Source organism: Eubalaena glacialis, chromosome 2 (genome assembly GCF_028564815.1).
Source record: "Eubalaena glacialis isolate mEubGla1 chromosome 2, mEubGla1.1.hap2.+ XY, whole genome shotgun sequence".
Classification (NCBI taxonomy): Eukaryota; Metazoa; Chordata; class Mammalia; order Artiodactyla; family Balaenidae; genus Eubalaena; species Eubalaena glacialis.
Window position 1 is genome coordinate 100,869,124 of NC_083717.1, and position 17,221 is coordinate 100,886,344.

General features: G+C 38.0%; 1 protein-coding gene across 1 annotated transcript in view; it reads left to right on the forward strand.

The window, feature by feature from the left end:
* The window catches only part of ATP8B4 (ATPase phospholipid transporting 8B4 (putative)), a 207,829-nt gene that overhangs the window by 73,570 nt on the left and 117,038 nt on the right, over positions 1-17,221 (forward strand). Inside the window, exons 6-7 of the mRNA XM_061181446.1 lie at positions 7,073-7,145; positions 15,925-15,995. Coding sequence (XP_061037429.1) covers positions 7,073-7,145; positions 15,925-15,995 — 144 coding nt within the window. The remainder of the gene's footprint in view (positions 1-7,072; positions 7,146-15,924; positions 15,996-17,221) is intronic.

Sequence of the window (17,221 nt, forward strand, 5' to 3'; positions counted from 1 at the left end):
GTGTTATTCCCAAGAGAACTTGCCAATAAACTTCTTCCACACAGATCTCCCTCTGACTCTGCTGCCCAGGAATGTGACCTAGGCCTAAATTACTCTGTTTTCTCCATGGTCAATCTAAGGTATTCCCTCAGCATTAGTATGTGAGAGCAGATGTAATAGTTTTCCTTTAAAGTAATTTTCTTTTGATTTCCTTGGGGTTTCTTCATCTATTAGCCATATATTAATGGAATTCTAAGAATTTACAGAGAAGACAGAAAGGATCTAGGGAGACTCATTCAGGGGAAGTGTTTCAGTTTATGGAAATGATTAAAGAGTGTAGATTTTTTGCGCAACTGTCAATGGGCTTATTTATTGTTCAGGTAAAACTTAGTAAGTGAATTGATCATTCTGTTTTCAAAATAGTAAGGCCAAATTGTGTGTGTATTTCTGCACCCAAATAATGCACAAAAGGCTCTACAAGGATTTGTACAAATTAGGCAGGGCCTCTCTGATATTGATTACTTTTTCTCAGAAAATTGTTAAACGATATTATCCGTGCTGTAGGATTATAACTTATCATTTCTCCTTCTTCTCACCCTTTTCCCCTACGAAATGGGTGTGAGACCTAACCCTTCCTGTGTGGTTCTACCTCAGCATGAGCATGGTGCTAATAAGAAGGGAGGAAAAGGAGGAAAACATCTGCATTCTTCCAAATAAATAGATTCCAAAGATGTATTATGCTCATTCTCAGTGTAATGAGATCCTGTTCACCAGTCTGTTGTTAGAGGATTAGGGCCAAACTGTATCTCTTACTGTAGTGTGGCTCTGACAGCAGTGGAATTGAAAAGAACCAGGAACTGCTGCTGTCCACTGGACACTTTTGTCAGGGGACCATGACGGCCAGCTGTCTTTGGATCGGCTGGATTGAAACGCTGGGAGTCTGCACTATCGCTGTGCTTGAATCTCTTCAGCTCCTTAGGGGCCATTCTCTTTCTAAATAGGCAATACATAATTATCATGGAAAATAAAGTTAAAAAAAGAACAATAAGTATAGATTTATTAAAAGCATGGCTTTGTAGTCAGGCAGACTCAGGTTGTAGTTCCGATTCTGCCACTCACATGTGAACTTGGAGGAGTTATCTTTTCTTCTATTTTAGCTCTCCAGTTGTCCTTTAAAATACCAATATTTGTAATGCCAAAAATTCAAACAGTCCAGGAAAGTGTACAGTGAAATGGAGTCTCCCTTACATCCCGGTTCTCCTTTTCATTTCCTTTCTCTAATGGCTACCAGTGAACAGTTTCTTGTGTGTCTTTCAAGAAATTTTCTATGCATGGAACAACAGACATATGTGTAGGTTTATCCTTGCTTCAAAACACAGAATCTTACAACACTTGTGCAGTGTTGTGCATGTGCTTGTTTTCAACCTAATAATGTAACTTGGAGGATATTTCACATCAGCGCATATAGACCTATCTTATTCTTGTTAGTGGCTGCATTGTATTCCATTGAGTAGATAAGCCATGATTGGATACGTGTACCCTGGTATATCTATCTAATTCTTATTGATGGGCAGGGATGGTTTCTCATAGATGGCTATTACAAATAATACTGTAATACACATCCTTGTATATCCATCTTTGAGCACCTGTATGATCAGTTTTTTAAAGTGGAATGTCAAAGTATGTGGACATTTGAATTTTTGACAGATGTTGCAAAATAGGGCAAAGGTCTCAATTTCTTTGAACTTCAGTTTTCTGTTCTGATTAAAGTTGCTAAAATGGGGGTAGAAACAGTACCTATCTCATAGGGCTGCTGTGAGGATTAAATGAGATAAGATACTATTCAGTGTTGCCAGATGTAGCAAGTTAAAATATAGGACATCCAGTTACATTTGAAATGCAGATAATGACAATATTTTAGTATAACTATATCCAAAATATTGCATGGAACACACTTAAACTAAAAAATTATTGGTTGTTTACCTAAAATTCATATTTAATTGGGTGTCATTTATTTTTATTTGGCAACCCTATACATGAAGGGATCAGCACACTCCCTGGAGTACAGTAAGCACTAAATAAATTGTTCATTGCTATAATTCTTTTTTTTTTTTTTTAATACTTATTTATTTATTTATTTTTGGCTGTGTTGGGTCTTCGTTTCTGCGCAAGGGCTTTCTCTAGTTGCGGCAAGCGGGGGCCACTCTTCACCGCGGTGCGCGGGCCTCTCACTATCGCGGCCTCTCTCGTTGCAGAGCACAGGCTCCAGGCGCGCAGGCTCAGTAGTTGTGGCTTACGGGCCTAGTTGCTCCGTGGCATGTGGGATCTTCCCAGACCAGGGCTCGAACCCGTGTCCCCTGCATTGGCAGGCAGATTCTCAACCACTGCGCCACCAGGGAAGCCCACTGCTATAATTCTTATTAGACATTCAGGGAAATGCTATCATTCAACAACTGTTTTTAGAAATAATGATTCTATATTCATTAATTTACTTATCATTCATTCAACAAATACTGAATGCCTACTCTAAACTAGGCATTATTCTAGGTCCTGAAGATACAGTGGTGAATAAAACGAAGTCTGTATGAGCAGTTGAATACTTTTGTATGTTATAGATCTGACATGGGCTTGAGATTAAGGAAGAAAGCAAGCTCAGTGTATGTGGATTTTTTGGTTAATTAGGTGAGGTCAATTATACTGACCTTCTTTATTATCTTCTTTCTCTAGTGTGCCAACATAACTTCTGTAGCTTTTGAGGAAATCTTCTTTTCAGGAATCTGTGATGCTAATGGGCAATCAGGAGAATTAGATTGTGGAAAGGATGACAGAAGCCTTGAGGAGACCCATGAAGATCTCTTCCTTCTGCCCCTTAAGCTTCAGCAATGGGCTTGGTATCTTGCTCATGGTAAATACTTGATTTCTAGCCTCTGGAGCCAGTGGTTCAGTGACATGGAGAATGGTAGGTGCTATCCCACTCTCATTTTCTCAAGGAGGTCCTCAGCAAATTGTAGCAGCTCCTAGTATGCTATGCCTTATCAGGAAGAAGCAGGTTCAGACAAATTTATCAACAATTATTAGATACAGTTGCTATCTCTCACCACCTTTTCTCAGAACTCAGATTCTCTGATGTTCTGAGAGTAGATATATAGTTAGTGGGTGTGTTTTTAAAAATTCTTTCCTCAGAATAATTCTAGTCACTATTCTGTGACAATTAACCCCATATGTTTTATGGTACCTTTGGAATTTGAATTTTATGAGTCCTTTTCTTGAATTTTGGCTTATTATGTAGTGATTGGCTTGTGAGCTTATAAGGTAAAAGCTAACTTATTACCCCAACTATTTTTTAAAAATCTGGTTCAAAGAAGCATTAGCTAGATTATTTCCGTTTCAAAACCTGAAGCAATTATGTGATGATACTGATAATTGAAGCATATTTTAAAATCTTGGAGTTTCTTGATTCAGTGCAATTACATGAATTAACTTGCTTTCCGAGTATTTATATACTACAAATCCTCTACTAGAGTGGGAGGGCTTTTCTTGACAATGGTAAAAGCAAAGTTTGAAGGTGCCGAGTCTATGGAGCCAAGTGTCATTTTCACGTCTCACAAGGCCACCCTGTGTTCCCTGCACAGAGCTATGACCCAAGCTTGCTTCAAACATGAGTCTTGGGAACAGCTGCACCACACATGGAGGGCCAGGGAGTGTCTGTTTTCGTTGTTTCAGGATGATGGCAAAATGAAATTACTATACAAGCTAAAATCTTAGAAGTCTAGAAATGTTTTGAAGATGAACCTTAAAGGAAATTTTCCTATCTGTCCCTCCAGTCTTCTGATATGTCTTTGATGTTATGAAGTCAGTGGTGGTGGTAGTGTGTAGGAAAAGAAAAATGGTGAGATTTAAAATATATTCGATTTAAATTCCTTTGCAGATCTTCATCAGTTTATACTTGTTAGTAAGTTTGGGTACTTTTGTAGCTATGATCCTTAGTGCTAACTGAAGTGTATCTCTGAGGTCCTAGTTAAATGCAGTTATAATTACCTGGTAAGAAAGAATAGGAAATAACATTAAAAAAACTCCTCTGATTGTGTTATACATATTGATTGTTCTACAGATATATATTCAAATAAGAGGCTTAACCAAGACATCACACACAACATATGGTTTACGGATGTCTCCAGGCCCTTTTTCTTCAAAACCCTAATTACATCTGTAGAGTATTACTTTCTCCTCTCCCAAATAATCTGTTTTGTACTTCTTCCTCTTCCTCTTTGTTCAGTTTCTGGTAGCCTCTTCAAGTCATAACTTTCTATCACAATCTTCTTTGTAAGAGTTATGCTCTCTTCTTGGTAGGATGCTGTGTACAAGTCTGACAAATGTGTCTGTGGGTTGGTTGTGTAGGTTATTGATGAAATAGTTGGATAGCGCTAGGGTCAGGGTCAACATCCAGGGAATACCACTTGCTGTTTTTTGTCATATTGGTCATTAGTTTTGGATAATATTTCCTTTGAGGAAATTTCTCCCATGTTTGTGTACCTTCGCAACAATATTTTGCTTCAAGTTCTGAAAAATTTTGTCACAAACAACATTGTTGCCTTGTGAACTTCTCTATAGCTCATAGCCCACAGAGGTGATATTGTGTCCTGCGGAATTTGTACATGTACATACCAGAAGGTTTTTAAGATTTCAAATACTGTTAGTCATAGACTTTGGAAGTAAAGTGTTTGGAGTGCTCATTTTTAGGGAAGGAATTTCCATTGGAATAGGTGGAAAGGGGTAGGTGACCAAGGATAAGAGTAGGTGTTGGAAGATATCTGGAATTACAAAGGGGCATTTTGGGAAGAGGAGCTCCGAGGTATATGTTCTGGGCAGAGGGCAGACAGGTGGCAAGAGAGAAAGAGAGAAAAAGGAGTAGAGTGAGATAAAGTAAGGGAGACTGGGCTCGTACATGGTATTACAGATATTTTCTGCTTTCTTGGCCTGTTGGATGACATTAGCAGACTAATGGTCAGATCTTAGTGGGGGTTGGTCAGATGATTTATTCTGAGTGTTTTCCTGTTTTTGGAAATATTTAATACGTTAGAAAGTAGCGGGTAAAATACAGATAACGGTGCGTGTGGGTAGGAGGAGAATGGGCATGAGAATCTGGCATGAGGGAAGGGATTTTTCTCTGCTTTATCACTTCTCTGTATTGTCCCAGTAGGAATCCATATTGACCATATCAGATTCTTCCTTATCAAGGATTCTTTGCATGCCCTGGGATTTTGCAAATTTTTTTCTTAAAGAGATTTTATTCCAGTATTTTTCCAAGTGTAGCAGTTAATTCAAGTAATTCCCATGGATATCACCAGACTTTTAAAAACATATTTCCAATTACTTTGGTTTTATGGGGGGAAATATTATGACACTAGACAAGTTAGAATTTATTACCCCAAATAGTGGCTATTGTTACTTACCTGTGCAAACTTAACTCTCAATTGTGCATTTTAAAATGTATAAGAGATCCTGTAGAGTTTCCTTTTAACTTGGGTTGATTTTTTGATTTTGGTGGAAGAGGTAGGACGTGGTCCTTTGTAGAGCTTATAGTATACAGGTAGGAGGAATAGAAGTTTGCAAATGAGACTTAGTATCATCTCAGCTTCTTCTTGAAGCAGATGCACTTTCATTTTATCTAAGATACTGTCCCCTGAGAAATATCACTAACGCTCCAAAGGAGATACCCCAGGAGAAACAGACCAGCACATAATCTATCCATACCTGTAAAAATAAATAAAATGAGATTTAAAGACTTCCTAGGGTCTTTCATTGTCATTGAACTAGATAAAGTGCAGAAAAGTATGGCATTGGAAAAATGATTGAATTCTGGCTAGAGATGAAAATGCTGCAATTGAAAACTTTCCAGAACAACATGTACTTGGATCCGTATTAAAGAGAAATTCTTTGAGTGTTTAAGCCAAATGACCCAGCGGGGTTGATAGTGTGAGGCATATTTCACAGTTGTATAAATATTTAAAACTGTTTTCCAGCTTATAAAAGAAGTAAATTAGGTTGTTTTTTAAAAACTGCACAATGAAATTAACCTGCCCACCTTAACTTGTTGGGGAACCTGGCCTACTCGTCCCAGCCTTCTCTCCTAGAAGGGAATCCTGAGAAAGAAGTGTGATGAAGGTCTCCAACTTGGAAAACAAAGCTGGTTTACATTTCAGAGAACTTCAGAAGGGATGATTAGCATCACGGATACTGCCACAGGTGGTCTGTTTCCAGATGGCCTGTCTGCCTAACTGTTGCGAGGGGCCTGACCAACTAGACACAATGGCTTTTTGTCATAAACCCCTTTGAACTTGGTGAAGGGTAGACCTGCGACTCCATTATATACGTGAGCCTCGAAGAAAACAGTGCAACATCTTGACTGTGTTCTCAATTCTGAGCTGTTGGTCCTAGCCGTTAGAAAGCCACCAAGCCTGCCCTTTGGCCAGAGTGCTGTGGATGATTTGTAGGTGGTCTTTCTTGTTCAGTTTTCTAAGGCTTCTTTTGTCACCCATTGCTGTTCTTGTCCTTTCCAGAATTTTTATTCTTTTCCTCTTACTTTCATTTTAGCTATTGCCCCGTTGCTTCTGTCTCCTTCATTTCTTGCCTCCAGTTAAACAGACTTCTGAGACAACAGCAGTGATGTTTTTATATTTATTAATATAGAGGTTGAAAAGAATGTTAATGACTGAATTTATTTCTTTCCTTCCCCCTGAGTTTTTTTTTTTTAACATTCTGCCCAAGGATATGCAAGTAAGAGTTAATAGCTGCTGTATAAAGCTGGTACCATGGGGTGGTGGAAAGAGCACACAGCCAAGAGTTAGGCATTTTGAGTCTAGCCCCAGGGATAGCTAACTCACTGGGTGTCTTTGGGCAAATCACTTGACTTCTCTGGGCCTTAGTTCCCACATCACTCAGGTAAAAGACTTTGTTATGCAAGGTTCTTTGAATTTAGTATTCTAGAAAAAAAGTCTTATCTGCTTCTTCTGTCATATGATGCTCCATTGTGAATACATTCTCTTGATTCTTCTCTGTTCCCGAAAACAATTAATTTTGTTTTTGTTCTTAGACTGCAGAATGAAAAATGGATGAATGTCAAAGTGGGAGACATCATTAAATTAGAAAATAACCAATTTGTTGCTGTGAGTATTTAGTATCGTTTAAGAAATTTATCTCAGGTTAAATTAGCATATGTACTAAAATATTTACATTTGCAAATTTAGTAAATCTGTGCTAATTTAGCGTAATTAAGGAGGGAATACCAGGATGTATTATTAAAAAAGTCTCAATTATAAAATATTTGAAAGACATATTGATTAATTACTTTCAATAACCTGATAATTCAGATAAGGCTGAGTGATTATCACCTTGTTATTTCCTTTGGGAAATTAATAGGTAAAAAATATTTAAAATCAGGCTGTCAATTGTTTGATGTAAATAAGAGCTTTTAAAATGCTCCAGAGTACTTTAAAAATAGTTTGTTCTCACATAGGTTGAATATTATCCCCCCAGTTTGAATATTATCCCCCCAATAACGGAATTAATAATGTTAATATGCAGTATCATAGAAGAAAAGATTAACTATAGAAAGAGAAAATGGATGTTCTTTCCTGAATAATCACGATCAGAAAATGTTGATTGAATGTTCTTAATAAATGCTATTTATGAGGTTTTACTTTGTATATCAAATGCACTATAATTTATATTCTCAAGCTGCCTGTGTTACCGTTTCCTTAAAAAAATTCAAGGGGTCAGTTAAAACTAAAATATATGTGACTAACTATAGCTCGTATTAAATGCAAGGCTATAAAAGCTATCCAGATCAGAGATTAAAAATTTTAACTATTGTAGTCTTTATGTCAAATATATATTAGATTACTCATGAAAATTTTTGTGTTAATGCCATTTTATTTATCAAGCTGTGTTCTTCATTAAATTTGAGACATTTTCCCACAGCATAAAACAAATGGCCCCAAGATCTATTTACAAGAACAACTCAGTTAAGACTCTTAAACATTCACTTTCAGAAACAGTCTTCTTTCATTAATGTATCATCTGTGTATACTGATTCTCTGGAACAACCCATGCTAAGGTGACTAGTCAGTGGATAGGCCATTCAGAAAGAGTGCACACTTTAAATAGAGAAGTGCTTGTTTCTCTGACAACCTCAAGCCTCTGGAAAATAGCTGAGAGCCAAAAATAAGCAAAAGGTGTTGGTGCAGCCAAAACGGAGGTCTCAAAGTCCACCCGATGTAACCTGGGTTCCTTAGACGTAGGGTAGTCTGCCAGGGTTTCAAAACCTATTTACTTTTTTGGACACAATTTAAAGTAGCATGTCAAGCTTATTTTCCAGCTCATTAAATACTAGGAGCAGTACACTGAGGGTAGCATCTGTTAGAAGAACATACCCCGTGGGAAAGATTGAGGCTCAGTGTAAAATACAGTGTAAGGACACTGGGTGGGGAATTGGATGAGAACTGAGTCTTTGCTCCATTCCTTCCGTGTGTCACTTTATCTTCTCTGCCTTTTGTTTGTTTCTTCACATGTCAAATCAAGGTGCAAGAGCATTATGTGATCTCAGAGATCCCTTCCAGCCCGTAGTTGCTGTGATTCTCTGTCTGAGCTGAGACTAGACTACAAGATTCTTACGAGCAAAGAGCACATTGATTTGCCTGGTCCATAACATCTAGTGTCATGTAGGATCATAGGGGGCAGTCAGTAAGTGTTGGCTGAATGAATTAATGTCAATCTTTTCTAAGAAAGAAGACAGGAAAAAAAAGAAAAGTGGATATAAATTTCCAAAATTCAGGGTGTTCTGGATCCATGAGGTACTAATATGCCCTAATTAAGAAAAGATCACATATATTCAGGGTTCTTTGCTTAAGAAGAAAGGACTCCATATAACTCATTTTGGTTCTACTTTCAATTAAGATAATTACAATGAAAAAGTTTTGGTGCTTCTTAGTGGATAATCTTAACTTTTTTTTTTTAATGGGCATATATAGAATTCTAGGATGTGTGCATTCAAAAAAATTTTTTTGGAAATTACTTTATGCTAGGCATGGTGCTAGATATAGTGGAATTAGGAAAAATTAAAGTATCCCAAACACTTAACTATTATTTTGTTTGGAATTGAATATTTCAGGGGAAATGCTAGGGAATTTCTGCTTAAGGTATTCAGTAAAAATAATGTGTTTTAAGAGCCCTATGGATATACTCTAACAGGGGTAAATATTGGACTGAACTCACTTATTCACTGATACTATACTCTAGTATGTTCATTTATCAGATTCTTTGAGGTGAATCCCATAAAGGCAGGAGTCAAATTTGTGTCTCAAATCTCTTAACTCCAAGGACCTCATGGACAGCATATCTGTGCTCCAACTTGCCCTCTAGCCTTAATATTCTAATATGCACTTCCCTTGGTCTTTGTTTTTAATTTAGTTGTATTTTCTGTGTTATAGAAAATAACACATGCTTGCTTGTTATTGCAAACCTTTCTGTGGAATGAAGCGTGGAAGTCAAGTGTAAGTGCAAGCATCACATGGAAGGAAACCAGTTCCATGCACGCATGATTATCATTGGTTTAAAATGAATCCCACATTTAGATGAGTTTCCATGAAGTCAGTGATTCACGTGTCCCAGCACTGTCCAATAAAAATTTCTGCAGTGAAGAAAATGTTCTATATTTGTGCATCCAAATATAGAACAGCCAGTAGCACCTTGTGGATACTGAGCACTGGAAATGTGGCTAGAACAACAGAATGTTAAATTCTATTTAATTTTAATTAATTTAGATTTAAATAGCCACGTGTGACTTGTGGCTACCTTACTGGACAGTGCAGATGTAGCCTTTCTATTGTGGCTACGTGATGGGGTAGATATGCTTACTCCCTACTCTTTCCTAGGTTCGTTCTTCCTGTTTTCACTTGGAAGGGCAGCCCCAAAATAACACTGAGCGTCTTGCACCCCCTTGCTTGCTCCCCTCTCCCAGGAGTGACTTCTCCGATTGTTGAGTGTTGGGGCAGGGAGTGGTGTGCATGACCTGGCACCTCCTTCCTTCCCTTTCTCTTTGGGCTCTGTCTGTGTACAGAGAGTACATTCTGCCCTGCTCGTTCGAAGTACCAATTTTACAGGAGTAAATCCCCATGGTGGGGGTAGCGGGAGGGTCCAGGTAGTTTCCAGAGAGCTTCAACTATGACTAGATGAGTCTAACAGTGGTGAAGTGTTAGCCAGCCCACTGGGCCCACAGACCTAAAGCCTGGTCTCCAATAGCTTGATCAGTGACAAAGATGATATTTTTATCTCCATTGATCTCTGTCTGACTCATAGAATTATAGCTTTGTCGGTTTAATCTTTGGATAAGTGAGGAAGGGATTCCCTCAAATGCCAAAACACCACAGTGCCTCTTGATTAGGTCACTTTGTTCAAAGTTTATCCATGTGCGGCTACGTGGCACCTATGAAACGGTTTTCTAGGACAAATAAATGTTTCTGTGGGTGAACTGCTGTAATCACTTAGAAGTACTAATACAACTTCCTACTCCCTGGCATCAGTTGGCAGGGGCTGTCAGAGAGCTTACATTTGGGGAGCAACAATCACAGGTCTCTAAAAGAGACTCACTTTGGAGTTACTGCACAGAGGTACATCTTGGGAAACCAGATCATGAAGATCATGATAATAATAGCTCGCCTTTATTGACTGTGTGCCACATGACAGCCAATATTACAAGCTCTTTATATGACTTAACTCATTTAATCCTCACATTATCCCAATGACGGCAGGTTATGTACTATTATTGTTCCCATTTTACAGATAAGAAAATGGAGGCACAGTGCCATCAGATAGCTTGTCAATAGGAGAGCCAGGAGTTTTAACCCCTCTCTTTACCATATGCTGCTCCTGCCTCCATTGGAAAAGTTGGTCCTGATTACCTTGCGACTGGGCTTCAAGAGTCAGGGCCTCTAGGCTTGGATGATGGAGGTGAAGTGGCCACAGAATGTTGCACTCAATTCTGATGCATAACCTCTAGCTGTCCAAATTTAGAACTTCTAACTGGATTTATGTCACCATATCAGTACATTTTAAGCAAGGAAAGGAGCTTGCCTGAGATGACCAGTTAGCTGGCATGTTCAGAAGTTACTCACCTTTGTTTTCCCAATAAGGAAAACTGCCCCTTACCTTTTTAAAAAAAACTCTGAAACACTTTTGAGCTGAATTTCCAGAGCTCCTATTTTTACTTCAGGACCAAGAAAAAAAAAACATAGAGCATAATTCAATTATCACAATGAGATTGACTTGCATTAGAAGAATTAAGTAAACTGTGTGAGAAAAACACACTGCAGAGTTCTTAATACTGCCAGATCCTGGACCCTGGGAGCCAGGCCTACCTTCCTCCTTTATTTGACAGCAGTGCTCTTGTCTTGTTTGGCTTTTCTCATCTGGTGGTAGAAATAAACCTCTTACTGGACATGAGCATATTTGAACATCACATGAATTTAATTGTTTAGCTTACTTGAAAAACAGTCCACCCTCCATCCCCTCCACAAAAAGGCCTTCATGTTTTAGGTGTTTACAACAGTAAATTTTTGCTTTAAAACAAAGACATTCTTCTGTTACAGAACTGAAAATTTCACCTTAAGAAATGAAAGGGCTAGTTTAGCCTAAACTCCAGTGCTGACCATGGGCAGGCTTTGGCTTTCTCTTGACCCATCATCAGGGCATTTTCTCCAGTCTTTTTCAGCACTGTTTTTGGACATCCTTCCGGGGAGGCCATTTTGTGGTTGAATTGCCTTTTTCAGTTATTTTAAGTTTTACAGCTTCAAATCAGAGTTACTTGTTTTACTCTAATTGCTGAAATAAATCTTCCTTTTTTAAAAATATGTGAGACATTCAACATGCATTTGCTGGATCTGAAATTTAAATTTTAAATGAAAACATTAACTATAATCTTACCCATTTTCATTTTTATGACTTCATTCTGACTTTTGTCCACATCAACATATTTTTCCATAAGTATACTGCATGAGCCATTTTGTATTCTTATTTTTGCACTGTAAAAGAATAAAAGAAAAGATAATTTTGTAGATGATAAAGAAGAATTCCACATGTGAGAATGGCTTAAAAAAAATGAAGGGAGATCCAAATATGGTGTTCCAGTTCTACAAATTTATCTTTCCATCACGTCATGAATCGAATCCCAATATTCTTTTACCATTGTAGTTTTGGTTTTTGAACACCAACGAAGTGAAATGCTGTCAGTTTTTCATAATTGTATTCCAGTGATTTTGTAGCCAACCAGTGGAAAGAGCATACATTTTGGGATCAGAGTTCCAAGTTCTAGCTTTGCCCTTTAACCTCCATGTGGCCATGAGTATGGCCTTATATTGCTTGGAGTTTGGGGATCCTCTATTACATGTGATGAAACTTTCACCATGACTTTGTAAAGGCTATGGGCATTACATGGGTTAATTTAGCTCATCTAGTGCTTGTGAGGCCAGAAATTACCTTCCCAGGTTTCTTATACACACAATGGGAACAATATTATCCCCTAATGGGGTTGTTGAGAGAATAAAGTGACGCAGTTATGCGAGAGTGTTTTGTAAACCCTTAAAGAATTCTACAGCTTTCAGGTGTTATAATCACTGGAGGTTTTGCTTCATTTGTTCTTTAATTCAACAAACATTAATCTTGCCTAGTAAATCTAGGAGTCCAGTGTCATTGGTGCCTAGAACTCAAAGACGTTCAAGGTTTTCAAGGTTCCTCTGGCTGGTATATTTGTTTCAGGTTTCCGTGAAGCCCCTGCTTGGGCTTTTTGTTACCTGTGGAAGGTGGGAGAAGGAACATTGTGTTGAAAAACATTCCTTAATTCTTGGGAGACATAGCTGAGCCTTTCCTGGAAGGGCGTGGGGAAAAGGCACCAATAATTGACAGCAGAAAGTACAAATGGGGGTCTAAGGAAGATGGGTATGGTTGGTCCCCCCGTGAGTTCCAATAATCACACCTTCCATTCCCCGTGCTGCATTCCTGCTAACGCCTCTGCCTGCGGAGACCTGCCCTCCATTCCGTCCAGAATATTCCATTAGGCCCTTCCTCAACTACCAACCCGACATACTCCCTTTCTCATTTGCATTCCTCCCACAGCACTTTGTTAATAAGACACTTAGAACCCTTGTCATATTCTGCCTTTACTAAACTATAAAATCCTTGAAGGTAAGAAGTTTTTATTTAATTTAGTACTCCTGGCAGTAAATGCCTTAGATGGCCTAGATTCACATCCTGGTGCCCTACTTAATTATGTGGCCGCAAACAAGTTACTGAACCCCTCTGAGTCTCACTTTGCTTATCTGTAAAGTGGAGATAACAAGACCTACATTCAGGATTTCTTTGAGTTAAATAAAATATTGCATGTAAGGCTATTGGCATAGTGCCAGACACATAGTAAGTCCTCACCAAATTTTGGCTACTGGTATTATAAACACCCACAGCTCAAACACCAGTTTCTGGATCGACTAGGAATTGGGTCCCTGAGAGATACTAAAGGGATCAGTTTAAGGAGGACTGACCTGAGGCTCACAGAATCATGGGGTTTGTTGGGCCCTAAGACCACCCATGTGTTGCCCCACTCCCTTCCCAGAACCTCTGACCAAAGGGCAACCCAGGACTAACAGGGCTGTTACTACAGCTCTCTTGCCCTTCCTTTCCAGCATGACTACTGAGTGCACATGGAAATAGGACGGCATGATGATGAGTGAGCTGGTCACTTATTCCACTGGATGCCCCGATGGTCCTGCCCCTTCACACTTCCTCCTCAACTAATGAATTTAAAAAACTTGAAGGGAGAAGTTAGCAAAAGGAAAGACCAAGGCTCAGCAGTGGGGCAGGGAGAACAGAGGAAGAATGAGGGAAGGCAGGACAGAGATCAGGGAGTGGGAAAACAGGAGGAAGGTTCAGAGGACATAGAGAAAGGTGATAATGGAGGTGACAGGAGGAGGCGGGGAAGGGAGAAGACAGGAAGGTAGAAGTCCCAGGTTCCCAGGGGGTAGAGAGAACAGGAAGAGTTAGCCCAGAACCCGTGGGGTTTACAGTTCTCAGTTTATGCCTCTAGGAAGTTGAGTCACTGCTTAGGAAAGAGTCTGGTCAGAAGGTGGCAGTGGTGACTCAGTCACATGTTCTGAGCCAACTGTGGCCAACAATTCCTCCCTTTGTTTATCGAAAATATGTCTTAAGGCAGCTGAGCTCAAAATTAAACTGTAACAAGAAAAAAGTAATGGTTCTTACTAGGCAGAGTTTTGAAGAAAAGCAACTCTAGGTACAAATGGGTATCTTTCTCTAAACTTCATAACTATTTCAATCACAGAAGATAGAATTAGGGAATTCTGGATTTTTTTTGAAATGATCCTGTTAAACTTGGGGAGGAGAACCATAGGCCAAAGAGCATGAAGCTCTACTGCTATTGTGCCTTTATTCATTGAAATTTAAATGTGAGAAATAAAGTCAAGGTAAATTTTCATAACATTTTTTCACTTTAAACTCAAGATGGGTAATTTTTGGCTCAAGAGTGGCATACGCTCTTCACATGTTCTCTTCAGAGCGGGCTTGCTCAGGTCACATTGTGAGAAGTCAGAAAATAAATAACTTCTGCCTTGACAGGCATTTCTGGCTTTTTCATCCAGAGTTGAGGCGGAGCCTTGATAGTGCAAACCCATTTATTCGGTTAGGGGTTGTCACTGAGTTGCTTTTTGGTTCTGTTTTATTACAACTTAGACAAAACTATACCCCCTCCCCCCCACATGCACCTACACCACGCCTATTTTTGAGTTGAAAATTTAAAAGCTTGAGACAATGAAATGAGTGGATTGATTCTAGATTTAACCTCCAAGGTTTGAGAATGGGGCAATTCAAATATTTAAAAAACAAAGGTAAGAAACGTTTACAGTTTTGGAATGCCAGTTGTACATTTAGACAGAGCTAAAAAATTGTTAGGCTAATATGTCAAACTAAATTGCTAGAATTTTAGTCAATTCTTTTTAAACATGTAAAACCTTCAGAATTTCATAAAAACCCTCATTTAAAAATCAATTTTGAAATTTCAAATAAACAATTTCCCAATGTAGAAAGCTACCAGAATTCTAAAACTGAATTGTGATGGGTCATTTCCAAAACACAAATGGATGGCCGAATAGAATAATTAATCTCTGTGAAAGACCAGCTTCCCACCTCTGAATGTTTTCTGTTTACCATGTTCTCTATTCTATCCTGCCGTCTTGCTTAGCCCCTGCTTTTCTTCTCTTTCCTTTTTCTTACACGCCACCATCTTTTTCTTTTCTCTTGTTTATGTTTTAATCTTGTTTTTCCTCCTTTAATCCTTTTCTCTTTTAAAAATTTCCTTGCCTCTCTTATTTTTTCTATTGTTTTCAGTTTCCTCCATCCTTCATTACTTTTGTCTTTCCCCATCTTCTTTTCCTGCCTCCACTCTTAACTGATAACCACGGAATTAAAGTATGTGCATATAAGTATTTCCAGTTATCTTATTTATTGGGGAAAGTTTTATATTTCCCATTAGTAATTATCAAAGAAAGAAAATAGAATTTTATATATTTCTATGAGATATATAAATTTTATGTAGAAATATATAAAAATTTAAACATTTCTATTAAAAAAATTAAAGTGGCTATTAATTTATATGCTATCTCTCCCCTTGCTTATGTTCTGATGGTCAAGGGCATGCAAACCAGGAGCAAGGAAGTAGAGGGTGGGTTTGATTCAGAGCATATGGTAGAGAGGTGGAACAGAACTTCACCTCTCACTTTTTTTCTAAGGCTCTGATGGCTCGTTAGTAGTGGAGGGATGATACAGTGTAGAAGGCTTTCAATCAATCTTCTCTTTTCAAGTATTCTTTATCCTCATTTTTCAAAATAGGCTGATCTGCTTCTCCTATCAAGTAGTGAGCCACATGGCCTCTGTTATATTGAAACTGCTGAGCTTGATGGGTAAGTTATTAAGGTCAAAATAATTATTTAGATTGGTTTTCAATTTATTTAAGAGTAATAGCTTTAGACAGCCACATAGCACAGGGAGATCAGTTTGGTGCTTTGTGACCACCTAGAGGGTTGGGATAGGGAGGGTGGGAGGGAGGGAGATGCAAAAGGGAAGAGATATGGGGATATATGTATATGTATAACTGATTCACTTTGTTATAAAACAGAAACTAACACACCATTGTAAAGCAGTTATACTCCAATAAAGATGTTAAAAAAAAAAAAAAGAGTAATAGCTTTAGAAACAGGACCTAACTTAAACCTTAAACCTTATTCTTAGATGTGGTATATGTATACAATGGAATATTACTCAGCCATAAAAAAGAATGAAATAATGCCATTTGTAGCAACATGGATGGACCTAGAGATTATCATACTAAGTGAAGTAAGTTAGAGAGAGAAAGACAAGTACCATATGATATCGCTTATATGTGGAATCTAAAAAAAAATGATACAAAGGAACTTATTTCAAAGCATAGACTCACAGACATAGAAAACGAATTTATGGTTACCAAAGGGAAGGGGGGAGGGATAAATTAGGGATTTGAGATTAACAGATACACACTACTATATATAAAATAGATAAACAACAAGGACCTACTTTATAACACAGGGAACTATATTCAATATCTTGTAATAACCTATAATGGAAAAGAATCTGAAAAAGAATATATATATATGTATATAACTGAAGAACTTTTCTGTACACCTGAAATATTGTAAATCAACTCTACTTCAATCAAAAAAAAATCTAAAAAGGCCTTAATTCTTCATTTTATTTTCTTGGAAGAAATAAGACTCTAAATTGCAAAGTCCATTTGCTAATTACTTTGCAGATCTTGTGAAACCTCTGTTTTTTCTCTTGAATTTATTTCTTTCAGAAACAGCGAGCTAAACATATATACGTAAATAGCTTTACACAGGGACTTTTCACTGAGATTCCCTGGAAGGGTTTTCTGTTTGTTTGTTTGTTTTTAATTTCAAGTGATTCTCTAAGGAAAATGAGAGGAGTGACAATCAAGATCCCTTGAAGAAAGAAGACTGATGTTACTTTAGAAGGCAACTTTTGGAACTGGGTCAAATGAAGATGTAGAGAGATAAGAGAGAAATGGAGTAGGATGCAGTTTTGACATTGATGCTAATTTGGAATTTAGTTATAGACTGTATAGTAATTCTGT